Source organism: Aythya marila (genome assembly GCF_965140915.1).
Source record: "Aythya marila genome assembly, chromosome: 2".
NCBI classification, from domain to species: domain Eukaryota; kingdom Metazoa; phylum Chordata; class Aves; order Anseriformes; family Anatidae; genus Aythya; species Aythya marila.
In genome coordinates, this window is record NC_139043.1 from 24,761,097 (window position 1) to 24,774,295 (window position 13,199).

The 13,199-nt window shown below is 36.3% G+C and overlaps 1 protein-coding gene across 3 annotated transcripts in view; it reads left to right on the forward strand.

Moving 5' to 3' along the window:
* Positions 1–13,199, forward strand: part of ANKIB1 (ankyrin repeat and IBR domain containing 1) — a 97,750-nt gene that overhangs the window by 42,687 nt on the left and 41,864 nt on the right. For all 3 annotated transcript variants that reach the window (XM_082753883.1, XM_082753882.1, XM_082753884.1), the window contains exon 3: positions 6,729–7,029. In XM_082753883.1, the coding sequence (XP_082610009.1) occupies positions 6,729–7,029 (301 nt within the window). The remainder of the gene's footprint in view (positions 1–6,728; positions 7,030–13,199) is intronic.

Here is a 13,199-nt window from a genome sequence, read left to right on the forward strand (position 1 = left end):
TAACCTAAATGATTGTATGATTCTATTCAATACCTTCTTAAAACAAGAGTTTTATTGTGCTTCTCCCTGAAGCTTAATTTTATGGTGGAAGAAATTTATAGCAATAGTTACTGACTACTAAGGCTGCCTTTTAAATTAACTCTTCAGTCAGAAGTTTTGGTTTTAAAACAGGGCACTGGTTTGACAGCCTTGAAGTTCTGTTTTTATGCAGAAATTCAGCCTAAGACAATTTTCAGGGAATACGTATAAGGTGAAACATCTACCTCAAGTTATGAGAGAGAAATTGAATCCATGCAGTGTTTGAGTCTTCTACAAAAGTTACCCACATAAATCTTAGTACAGGAAAACTAATGGCTTGCAGCTTATAGTCATTGTAATATGGATGAAATCCCCATAGTTTGGGATTATTAAATAGAACTTTGGTAGAGTTGTCGAGAGAAATACTGCAAGTTTTTAAGTTTTAAGTGTGTTTTGTAAGAAAAAGAGTGTTATTTACAGCTTTTGCAGGTCACCACAGAAACATTGTGCTATTCTGAAATCAATGCATTGTAACCTGATTCAGGAGTGAATCACATGCTTTAAAATATCACAGCATGGAATGTAAGTGATGATAAAGCGCTAAATAAAAACAGAAAACAGAAATGTACATTGTGGTGTTATCAACTCTGAACAGCAATGATTAGATAGCTAAAGATCCTTGAGAAACTTCATTTGGCTTGGGAGGTGACAATGAAGGCCTTCTGGTAATTAAAAAAGCAAAAGGCCTGGCTCGGTGTAATACAGAAATCACAGACAGTTCTTCACTGAATTTTAGAGTGACATTTTACTTTGAATTAAAGAAGTAGCAGAGTCAGCATGTTGGATATAAAGCACCTTGAAGTGGGAGAAAAAGATGTGGTTAACGAATACCCACAAGACGCTCCTGACATTTCAAGTATGTGGGTCTAATTGCAGCCGTCTAGCATGTTAGGCAGACTGAGCTCAAACTTTGAAATAAAATCAAGCTTCACTTGATGGGAAAGGCAAAGTCCACCCCCCATGCAGTACTGAATTGTTTCTGTTGGCTTCGTTCGTTGGCTTCTGCTAGCAGGCCGTAAGGCCTTTGTACCAAGTAAAGCCTTTAGCCTCAACACTGCCTCGGGTGCTTGTCCTCAGGAAATCCTGCTGGGGGCTTCTGCAGAGCAGCTGCCATTTGGGTGTCCTCGTACCCTACTGCAGCCCACCGTAGTGGTTGCACAGGGGATCTGGCCCCATCTTTATAACTCTTTCTTATCTGCTCATTCCTGTACATCTAATTGTCATTCCTCATACTTCTAATTCGAAAGTAGCTGCTGCCTTTACAAACTTTGTGTTACACAGAGGCTTAGAAATTGTTTGTTAGGTCTGTACTCCAGGTAAAAATAGCTAGGGCTATTGACTTGAATGTGGAAGAGTTATCTAATTTTTAAAACCAGTGAAAAAGGAGGCAGACAGGAAGTTGTTTACCATCTTTAGCTGCTGTCTGTTTCTTCCTAGGGCAGTGAACTTTGTTGTTTTTGTCTGTTTGTTTTATAAGGAAGATGCAGGGGTTTGGGGATGGACCATTAGGAGACCTGTGGTTAATAACTTTCATGGGTAGTATTAGAAGGGAACAGTAATGTAAAAAGAGAAACAACTTTATTTAATCTTGATTTGACAATGCCTTAGTTAGGACTTAAGGAGTATGAATTGAAAAATGAGCAACTTTATACTTCTTTGTTCATAGAGCAGTTTAAAAATACATTGAAGGCTAAGTTGAGGTGATCTTTACTTGAAGTAAAAATAAAAATGAATTGTAAAAGGAAGTTAACAGAAGAAAATATACTAGTGTATTGTAGTATTGTAAAACAGATTTTATTGTAAAAGAACTAGAAAAATTCAGTTTAGTGAGTCTCCAAAGTTATACCTCGCAGAGACCAAGAGGACTTAGATTTAGCCTTGTGTTTTCTATATGCAGGTTTTACAATGGGTGCCTGCAAATCCTCATATCCAAAGCATCTACCATTCTCATACCTAATTGCCTTCCATGCAATTCATCTCATCATTCATCACTGAGTTCTTTTTTCCTTCTCCTTCGTTCATTTCTTTCCTTGCTTCCATTTTTCTAATCTCTCTCTCCTTCTGTCATCTCATTCTTTCCACTTCTTATTTCAAACTACACAAAGCTTATTCAGTCAAGGAAATGTTATACTTTATTTTGGATATCATTTGATACCAGTTAGTCTTGTCATTTCATGTAATTTGTTGTGAAGCATTTTGCCTGTATTGCTAAATCCCTTTCATCTGAAAACAAACGAGCAAACAAAATATGCTCTCTCTCACTAAGATCTTTAATCTTAAATTCACCATATTCATATTTCATAACAAATGCAACTACCATGTCTGCTATAATGTAATGAGAGAGATTTCTCTAAGGATCATTTTTGCTGCCAAAGTAAGGCTTCTTAAAACGATGAATTAGTTATTTCAGCACAAACTCCTAGAGAAAAGGTACAAGTAGTTTTAACATTGATGTTGCTTATTGAAGACAGCTGGAAGCTGTAAGATGGAGAAGAGCTGAATGAGTCTAGCTACGGAAAGGGAAATGTTGTCTTCAAGAAGTTTTAATACTGAAATTTACAATGCCAGCATATGTATCCTGACCTGAAAATGAAAAACGTCAATACATGTTTTGCTGGTTATTGTGAGAACAGTCTCTGTTGATATGTTTTGTTGAAAAACAACAAGGGAACCATTCTATATCAAAACTTTTCATAATATCATAATGTTTTGTGGAAATTTAGTTCTGAGACATTACTTGGCAGTGTTATGTATTCTCACAAAGTATTCCTTCAGAATAATGTCTTATTTTTTATATAATAAAATAAAAAGGTGGAAAATGGATATTGAGGCACCCAAAGCAAATTTCAGTGTGTTCTAGAGGGATTTGAAAAACCTTTCATTTTAGTTATTTTGAAATTTTTAAGTGTTCTGCAAAACCTCATCTCTAAATCTACTTTTTATTTCAAAGTATTGTGAGCTAATTGGAACCATTTCAGTGGTTGGCTCAAAAATTAGATTATGGTTTTGAACACAGTATATATTTTAGGTGATTAGGTTGAGGAGACTAACACAATTTCTTTAATACTAATGTCTAATATTTTTTAACTCTATCATTTTTTTCTAACTGTTGTATTGCTAATTTAAATAAAATATATTTCAACAATACAGACTCAAAACCAGTAAGTAAGTGAATTAGATGCACAAAAACTGTTATTACTCTAGCGCTTGGTCTGTTTTTCCCCCATAGTGTGACCAGATACACATCCTTTAACGTATAGCCATATAGCTAAAAAGCATATGATGAAACAGGCAAGCAAAGTGGTGAACATGTATGTCAGCATCTTCAAGAAAATGGAATGTGATGGATGGCATACAAAGTCCAGTGGTGACTGGAGTGATAGCACAGCTTTTACTTCCAAGGACTTCCAGAAGAGCATGACCTTGTTTTATCACAAAGATTTGGTTAAACCACAATGCATCATCAGTTTTAGAGAACACATGCAAATCTGTGATACAAAAATGGAAATTTATAAATCTTTCTTCAGGCTTACCTGAAGTTTGATGAGATTGAAGCTGTTCTTATAATAAACAAATACAATGTTTTTGTGTGTGTGTTTCTTGTTTGGATGTTTATTTTATTCTGCAATTACAGTAATTGGAACGGAGGGAAAATCAAACAAGGAGAAAGATCATTCAAGATTAGCCACATGTGGGCCAGCCCCCATTAGTTTATCTTGTAGGCTGTCTGCACAGAGTGGTCTACATAGAGATGTAGCCCATTTCTGACACTGGTTTGGTGAACAGAATTTAGGCTTAGGAATCAGAAAATATAAGTTGAAAAGGAGAAATTAAAGGATTGTCAGAGATGTCCTGATATTGAAGACCTCCTAGGATTTCTGCCAAGTGGTGTGTGGCAGGCCTGTGGTGAGGAGTTGTAAGCTTATAGAGGAGACCGCTTTGTATTTCTGAAGTTCGTTTCATCTGAATACTTTGTTACCACTTCTTTAAAAGAAAAGTGTTTTAGTAGCAAATTTCTTTTTGAACTCAAGATGTTCAGAGATTTTCAAAGGGAAGAAAGGAGAGAAAATCAGCTGACCACAGGGCTATTGTCAGGACATCCTTCCCCTATAAGGCCAGATAAACAGTACCTACGTTTTTAGAGTGAATTACTAAATTCAGTCTGTTTTCAGTAATTTGTGAGAGGGAAGTTCCACACCCACCCTATATAGCCTCTTCCTTTATTAATAAAATAATTTCAGGATTATGCTTTGTCCTCCAAAAGAATGGGATTGCTCCTAAAGAGAGAAAGGCGTGCCACATAATGCCTGCTGGGGTGTACTCGGGGACAGTGGAAAGGGGAGGTGGCACCTTAGTTTGTAACCAGGCAGTAACAGCAGCATAATTGGGCAGGTAACAACATGATATCAAACTTTTTGTAAGTAATTGTCTCACAGTTTCCACTCAGAAAAGATGATGAGGTACATTTATTGTTGAAGAACAGAAGATAGTAAAACTTAATTGTTGTGTGGGACACGTGAATGTTGTCATCTTGTTTTATTAGTTGTAAATGACCTCACATGCAGATCTTTCAGTTACATCCAATCTAATTGTTGCTATACTGCTTTTATGCATTTTTCTATATGGACCCACAGTTAAAATTAATTAATACATGTCTCTGGGCCAAAAGATTTTTGCTGTTATATGTGCTTCGATTTTCCATTTTTGTCTCTGTCTGAAGTAGTTTATTTGTGGATTCAGAAGTTTATATGGACTAATAATTGCAGTATTTTTTTAAGATCGGTATAGAGATTACTTTTTAAGTTGTTATAGGAACTCAGGAATTATTTTTTACGCTTTGGTGGTTAGCAGTGATGTCAGTCATCATAAACTGATCGGGAGAATCTTTGAAAAAAGCTATGAAAATGTTAAACTGCCCCTGTTTTCTTTTGTCAGTTCGGTTACCAAGTTCTTCTGAGCTCTGCTGTTCACCAAGATCGATAGTCTGATTTTGTATTTAGGCTGTGCCTGCCTTTGGGTGGCTGAGCTGCCTGTTTTGAACAGAAAATGATTGGAACTATTTTCAATTAGTCTTGAGAGGTGAGGGCAGGGATGTGGAAACTGGTCCCCTGGATTGATTTAAGGATTCCAGAAAATGTTTTTTTTTCATTCTTGAAAAATGCTAGGAGGCAGGGAACAGCCTGAAGAGGGGATGAATAGGGAGTTCTGCTGGCTTTATGTGTGAGGGGCCGTGTGGGAGCAGCACACGTGTTTCTGCAGTGACTTCTTGAATGTACGTGCCATGCTTCCGATCTAGCATGAACTTACCTCTTTTGTGAACCATCCTTCCTATCTTCATGTAAACCTCTTTCATTGTAGCTTTCTCCCCAGCTCCAGTCCTACCTAGTACCTTGCTTTCTTTTTGTACCTCCTACAGGATTCTTATTGCCACTTATAAAGAGACAGTCTTTCTTTCCTAACATTTCCTACCATACACCCTCCTTTAAGGAAAATGTTACTACCTAAATGTATTATTAATTTATCATTTATTATATTAATAGCATATACCTCAAAAGGCTAAAGCAAGTTTGGTTTCATGGGCCTTGTACTGCCGTACAAGTCTTAGTTCTTCCATTTCAGAACTGGATTGTGACTTCTATAGTTCGTTGCTGGCAAGATGCAGCAGAAAGCTGCGTGGCCACAGGAGCTGTCAGGAATTAGATTTGCAATTCCAGGAATCAGTCTGTTCTTTCCTTTTCATTCCTTAGCTGTCCCTTTTTGCTGCTATAGCTAATTGTCCACTTTGAACTGCCTCTAAAGCATTCCAAGAAAAGACGTAAATTCTTGCCAGTCTCTGTCATCCGCGTAGGTGGGCATATTTGCATTATATTTCACTTTCATATATTCTAGAATGAGAAAGCAAATAGTGTCTTTACTCAATGCATGCAGTGCTGGCAGAAAAAGTATTTCATATTTTCAAGAAATAGTAAATATTGCCTTTATGTCTGACTAAAGATACGGGGAAAAAGAATGAATTTTTAAGAAGGTACTCTAGCATTCTCAATTAGGTTACTACTAAATGCACTGCTATTAAGAACACAGAGTAGAAAAAGAAATTATCTGTTTCATCAGTCTTGTGACTTAATAACATTTATTGCAAAACAACACAGAGTTTTAGAAGAAACTTGGCCAACTAAAATTTGTCACAAATGGACAAAGTAATCAAATGTGCTTTTGATATTTCGGTAATTCATCCTAATCTTGGCTATTGACTCCTAAGAGAATTGAAGGAGAGCAGAGAGTACTCATGCCTGTGGATGTTTATCACTCCCCCAACTTTTCTTAAGTGCACATGGACCGGTGTTCTAAACAGAGCTTTCCCAAAAATGAAAATAAAAACAATTTGTAGTCTTTGAGAGGAATTAAATGGGTAAATAAAGCAACTTGTAAACACCACATAGAGTAATGAATGACCTTTTTTTTTTTTGTACTTCTACATGTTAACAGTAGACATATCCAGTAATAATTATCTATTAATGTTAATCTCTCACACAGCTAATCAAAATATTGTCAAGAATTAAAAAGAGCTGTCATAGTAGACGCTTCCCACTTCACGAAAATGTGTGGAATTGTGTGCTAATTACTTCTCTTCTATTTTCCCCTTCTTGCAGAACTTTCCTTTTCGTGAGAGATGGCAACCCAAACAAACGGAACGTGCACAATGAGACATCTATGCACTTACTGTGTATGGGACCTCAGATCATGATCTCGGAAGGAGCTCTTCATCCTCGCCTGACCAGACCCTCGGAAGATGACTGCAGGAGAGCAGATTGTCTGCAAATGATCTTGAAATGGAAGGGAGCAAAGCTGGATGAAGGACAATACGAACGAGCAGCTATTGATGCTGTTGATAATAAAAAAAATACACCTTTGCACTATGCTGCTGCCTCAGGGATGAAAACCTGCGTCGAGGTAAAAATTGATATATAATCATGAGTCTGCATAACTGCTATTAGTAAATTACTTGCAGAGTGTTTCACAAATTATTTTAAGAAAAAAAAAAAGATAATGTATACTGAAATAACTTTTTAATTCTATTTTTCTATAATTGAAAAAATGACAAAGATAAGCAGCCCAGAACATACACTGCATAGAAAACAATGGAAAAAATGAGTTACATACACGTTAAGTTTGTGACATAAACTCTTCAGCACAATATAGACTCACATAGGCTTATAAGAGTTGGAAATAATTGCAAGACTGTACCATTGGAGAAAAAGCTTTAAAATTAAACAGAGGCATACCTGTATGTGTAAAGAGAAGTGAAATAAGTTCCTGAAAGAAAATTAGAGTTTTAATGCTGGCTGTCCATGTTTCTAGAACAGTTTTGATGTCTTTAATTTACAGTGCCCAGCTTTTTTATAGGATGCCATACAACTGTGCTAACATACTTGAATATAATTAAACATACTCCAATATAATTACCTTTTTATAAATTAAAAATGACTTTAATGTTTGTGAAAGTAGTGGATATCAATGAGTAATTGGGAATCATAATGGCTTTGAAGGTCTCCCATCAAATTTATTTTTAAACTATACCAAATAATGAGAAATAGTATTTAATTATGCTGGTAATTTAATTTAAAGAACACAAGAACAGACATCTAACCTTTTCAAAAACAGCTAACATTTTCATAAGACTGTTTATTATAGCATCAAGGTTTGTATTTGGAATGGTAATGATTAGTTTAGAGCTCAGCTTTTATATGTAAAATGTAGGTTATTTTCCTGCTGTGCATAACTTCATGTTTATTAAATCTGCTCTTCAGTCGTTAACTTGGTATCATCAGCAGAGTTTATCAACTTGTTCCCTTGCTTTTCTAGATACCTGTACACATTTTAAACAGGCAGGTCTCAGGACCGGTGGGACTTCACTGGTGACCTCTCTTTGCAGTAAAAAGTGACATTTTCCCTGTTTTCTTGCCTTTTAACAAGTTATTCCTTTGGTCAAACAGCTTTCCATGCTTGTCTACTTTTCTTAAATGTTTTTGGTGAACTATCTGGAGGTCTGTACATAGACTGCATTAAACAGCTTTTTCTTACACATGTTTTTGACTCCTTCAGAGACATCTAATAAATTAGTGGTATGTAACATCCTTCAAAGAAAGCTGTATTTACCTCATTATTTCATATTTGTCCAGATATCTATCAGTAATGCTTGTGATTGAATTTTCTGTCAGTTTACTTTATCAAGCTACCACAGATGTACTGTTCTGTATTTTCCTGATTTTCTGTGGTGCTATTATTAGTATTAGTGTTACTTTTACCACCTTCTAATCTTGTACCATGACAGCTGTAAGCAATAGGTTGCATATTATAATAAATAGCTCAGAAATTTCCTATTTAAGTTCCATTATGATTCAGGAATAAGTACCATCTGGTCCTGAAGATTCATTAGTATTTGGTTTATTGATTTGTTCTAGAACCACTTGTGCTGGGACTTCAGTTGGAAGCAGACTTTGATTGGTGTCCTTCATAAAGCATAGGGACCTACTTGGTACGTCCACGGAGAAGCAGGATTCCAGCAATTCTTGTCACATTTCTGCTTTACATTATTTGAGATTCCTTTTGCGTTTTTGTCCAGCGACCAACTTTACAGACACATTCACTGTATGATTTTGAAATGATTTATTCTGAATTGTTCGGCACTTGGCACATTGTTCAAAACCATTATTAGCCTTATTCATTGTGTTTTTACATTTCCCTTTTCCAGACTGTTCTTTACATTTTCTTCATCTGGAAACAGCTTCAGCTTCCTATTTCCTGTATGAATCTGTCCTGCTACTCTACCTTGACAGATTCTTCTAATGTCTCTAGAAAATTTCAGCACTTTTATTCAGTACCACTTTTTGAAATTAGGCAGTGGATCATTTGTCTTTTTTTTTTTTTTTTTGCTTTGGCAAGGACATTGGCTCTAAGTACGTTTTGGGAATTGTTATTGAGTGGTTCTTTCATAGTAACATTTTGAATCAGGTCTTGCACATTACTCTGGACAAAGTCAGGAGTTGCTTCTCCTCTCATGTGTTGACTAACTAGTTTGCCAATGATTCAGTCATTTATGGAGTCTGAAAATTTAATTTACACATCATATATTAGCACAGCATTTTCTCAGTATACTTGGGAGACTCAGTGTCTGAAGTTTCACTTTGTGTGCTCTGGCTTTGTAGCATTCCTGTTCTTTGTTAGCATCTCACTTCTCTTGCAGTTTTGGTCAGGTGATCATTAATGCTTTTTCTATTAAAGTCCGGAACTGTATTCCATTACAATTCTCTGGCATTTGTTGGTAGAGCTAGCTTATTTATCTATGAGCTTTAAAAAGGAAAAAAAAAAATAGCATCACTATTCCAACGCTGTGAACTTCTCTGAGATTCTCATGTAATTTGTCCAGTGGTATCACTTTGTTATATTGATTATATTCCATCAAGATTCCAGATTCTATCTAAACATTTAAAATTTGTCACGACCTTGAGCTGTATGCTGTTCTGGTTTTTCATTAGTTCCTTCTTTAAAAGCTTAGCCTGGTGTCCTATTATTTCTAGCCAACATGCTTTTCATTTTGTTAGTATAAATATCATCTTTCCTATGTAGTTTTCTGAGCTTCTAATGAATGGAAACTGCTTCCCTGTGATGTTTTCTGTGCTATAATGTAAGCCTCTGGCTGTCTGGTCCCTTAGTTATGAGAAGAGTTAACAGGATGCTGCTACTATGTTCTGTTATTTAACCTCCTAAATCTTGCCCCTATGGCCTCTCTGCGCCATGTTGTTACTGCTCTGCAAGCTCCATGCTAGCAGTTTGTCTTCAGCACTTCCCTAGAAATTACTTACACATGTCCCAAGTTTCACCAGGGAGGCAGGTCACAGTCTTTTCTAGCTGAATTATACTCAAATCCAGCTAATTAATGTGCACAGTAACTGAATTGCACAACAGTATTGCCTGACTCTTCCTGTCAACTACAGCTACAACTACATCTTTCCTCATTTGTATGGTTATATGATCGACTTCCTATGAAGAAATGAGACAGCTGGGGATGTTCAGCTTGGAGAAATCTCCTCTCTTGACTTGGGTAGATAATGACAGGACAAGGGGAAATGGCCTTAAACTAAAAGAGGATAGGTTTAGATTAGACACTAGGAGGAAATTCTTTACTCTGAGGGTGGTGAGGCCCTGGCACAGGCTGCCCAGAGAAGCTGTGGATGCCCCATCCCTGGAGGCATTCAAGGCCAGGCTGGATGGGGCTTTGAACAACCTTGTCTGATGGGAGGTGTCCCTGCCCATGGCAGAGGGCTTGGAACTGGGTGATGTTAAGGTGTCTTCCAACCCAAACCATTCTGTGATTCTGTGATAGTGCCTCTTGATGCAACTGATTTGTAAACAAGCATCAGGTTGTGTCCTTGCTCTAAGTAAACACTGCTTTTAAGTTGACAGTCAACTTTTAATTCTTTTTTAGATTGGACAAACAGAGAAAATTATGGATTGCAGAAGATCATGTACTTTTCTCTCATCCTATTTTTTAATACCACTTGTCCGATCCAGCTGCCTGATAAATTCTAGCTACAAAGATTTTCAATCACAGTTGTTCTATCTAGCCTTCCCCAAGAAGATCCATTTGTTTTTAAACATTATTGTTTAAATGATGAATGTGTGTGTCCTAGCAGACAATGAGATGTATCAGGATTTAGCACTCATCAACCTCTTCAAGCCAAAGTCAGTGAAAACAAAATAAAGCTCACATGAAATGGTTTGACATAAGAATGGTTGCATCTGGTAAAGAAGAGATAAACAGAAGAAACATTTAGCAAACAGTTTCCAACATATTTTAATTTCTGGCACTTAGGAGCTTGCTTACTCATATTCGTGAAATATTTTATCTATTACACTGATTTGTAAACTGCCAGCAGTTGGACCCATATTGTTAAATCCTTCAAAAAGAAAGAATAGTTGCATTTTCTAGAGCAGCTCCTATTCCTTGGTCTTTTGTAGCTATTACACTTACACTTGAAATCCCCAGGTAACTTAGACTTTAGATTTACAAAGGATTTACAAGGAGCAAGGAGTTGTTTGCCTCAATCATGCTGCCTTTATGGCTCCAGATGGGGTTATACAGTGGTATTAGAAGTAGACACTGTTATCCAAAAGATTAAATTTCAAGAGCACGAAGCAATTGTGCTCACATAGTTAAAAGATGATGATTTTGGAAGGAATCACGCTCACTGTGGAGTAAATTGGGGTTCTGGAGCTGGGCTGCAACTTTTAAGTCTAGACTGTAAAATCAATTGGTTTTAACCTCATCACAAAAGTTCATGCTTTGTGTTTCTTCACAAATTATCATTTTATTTCTCACTGTCTGTGATACGGTTCATTAAATTAAGCCAATTACTTGACTGTTCCCCATTTAACCATATGAACTGGTTTATGTTATTATTACAATATGCAGTGTTAAGTTGACTAAACCAATGTGAGTCTGATTTGCTTTCAGTTTGTCTTTGAAGAAGGATTTACAGTCTGATCCACATGGACTGTTATTTGCCAGAATTTGGATTCAGTTATGTAGTGCCAATGCATGGACTACGTTTTCTACTTCAGAAACATGTTTTCTGAAAAGAGTATTCTACTCGACCCCTCAGTTCAAACTTCATTAGGTGCCCTTCCATAGTAGAGGATCTTGTATCCTATGATTACTGTATGAGATATTTTAAGTCCTCCAGTGTTGTCCGTTGTCCTTTTAACTTTTTCAACAGGAACAGGATTATGAGCAGGAACACTACATTATGAAAAGCAGGAAACAGAGCTTAGTGAATGAATTTAACAGTGATCCCTTTACTCCTGAGAGTATTTGAGAATTAAAAATTTTAACAAAAAAAAAGAGAGAGTGAGAGAGATGGAAAACTGAATTGCGTAATCCACAAGTTTTTTCCCTCTCTCCAATAAGTTGAAGGTAACTTAGAATCCCAGGAGTGCATTTTGCTTTTTTTCTCCATTGCTTGCCTGGTTTTGCATCATTACTGTCACTTCAAATCAAAATTAATTTTTAATTGTTTCCTTGTTTTTCCGTAACTTTCCAGGAAAACACCAGCCTTATAACTTCTATCCCCCCTATACCCACATAAGGAAAGGGAAAAAAAAACATGCTGTCTTGTGGGTGAACCGCCTACTAGTTGAGTTGTTCAGAGCTGATAATCAAATGTGCAGCCTTGATACTTCTCCATTCACATGCATTACATTTCTTCTCAGAGCAGAACAGCTGTGTGGAACACATTGCTAAAGATAAGTTGGGCAAAGTTAATGTGCTTACCTCTAAATGCTGAACAACAAAAAAAAAAAAAAGGCTTGACCTTCATGCTGAACAGATTTTATTTCATGCAGATATATTCCACTCTATCACAGCATATTTGGCATGTTAAATGGCATTTTTTATTATCTAAATTCTTAATGGGATCATTTAAATTATTAGTCTCCTTTTCATTTCTTAGCAGACACGAGCCTTTTTAACAGTGGTACCAAAGAAATATGGTATCATTTTTAACATCTTGTCAATTTTCGTATTCCTCATCTTGCAAATTAGATCTTGAACTTCATAGGTCTATTGAGTGTTCTTTCAAGATTATTTGTTATTTTTCTTCTTCAGAAGGTGTCTTAGTTCCTTCAGGTAAATTTCTGTTAAAGTTTAAAATGTATAGATAGAATGTGAAACTCAAGTTAAGGCTTTTGCAATGTTACATTCGAAAAGAATTGCAAGGTACCTGTAGGCTGGATATCTTGATAATTACCCCAGTATTATCTTTTTTTCTACCTGATACTCTGCTATGAAGAGAAAACATGGTGTCATGCTTGATGATGCTAATATCTAACTCAACTAAATCTTGTTAGTTTACTAGTTTGCAGTATTTTTTGGTTTTGCTTTCTTTTTATTTTGGAGAACACAGGAATTTTTTTCAGAGAATCTACAAGAATCTACAAGATGGGGAAGAGACTCTAGTGACAGGTCAACTGGTAATGGTTTTACACTGAAAAAGGATAGCTTTAGGTATAAGTAAGAAATTCTTTACTCTGAGGGTGGTGAGGCCCTGGCACAGGCTGCCCAG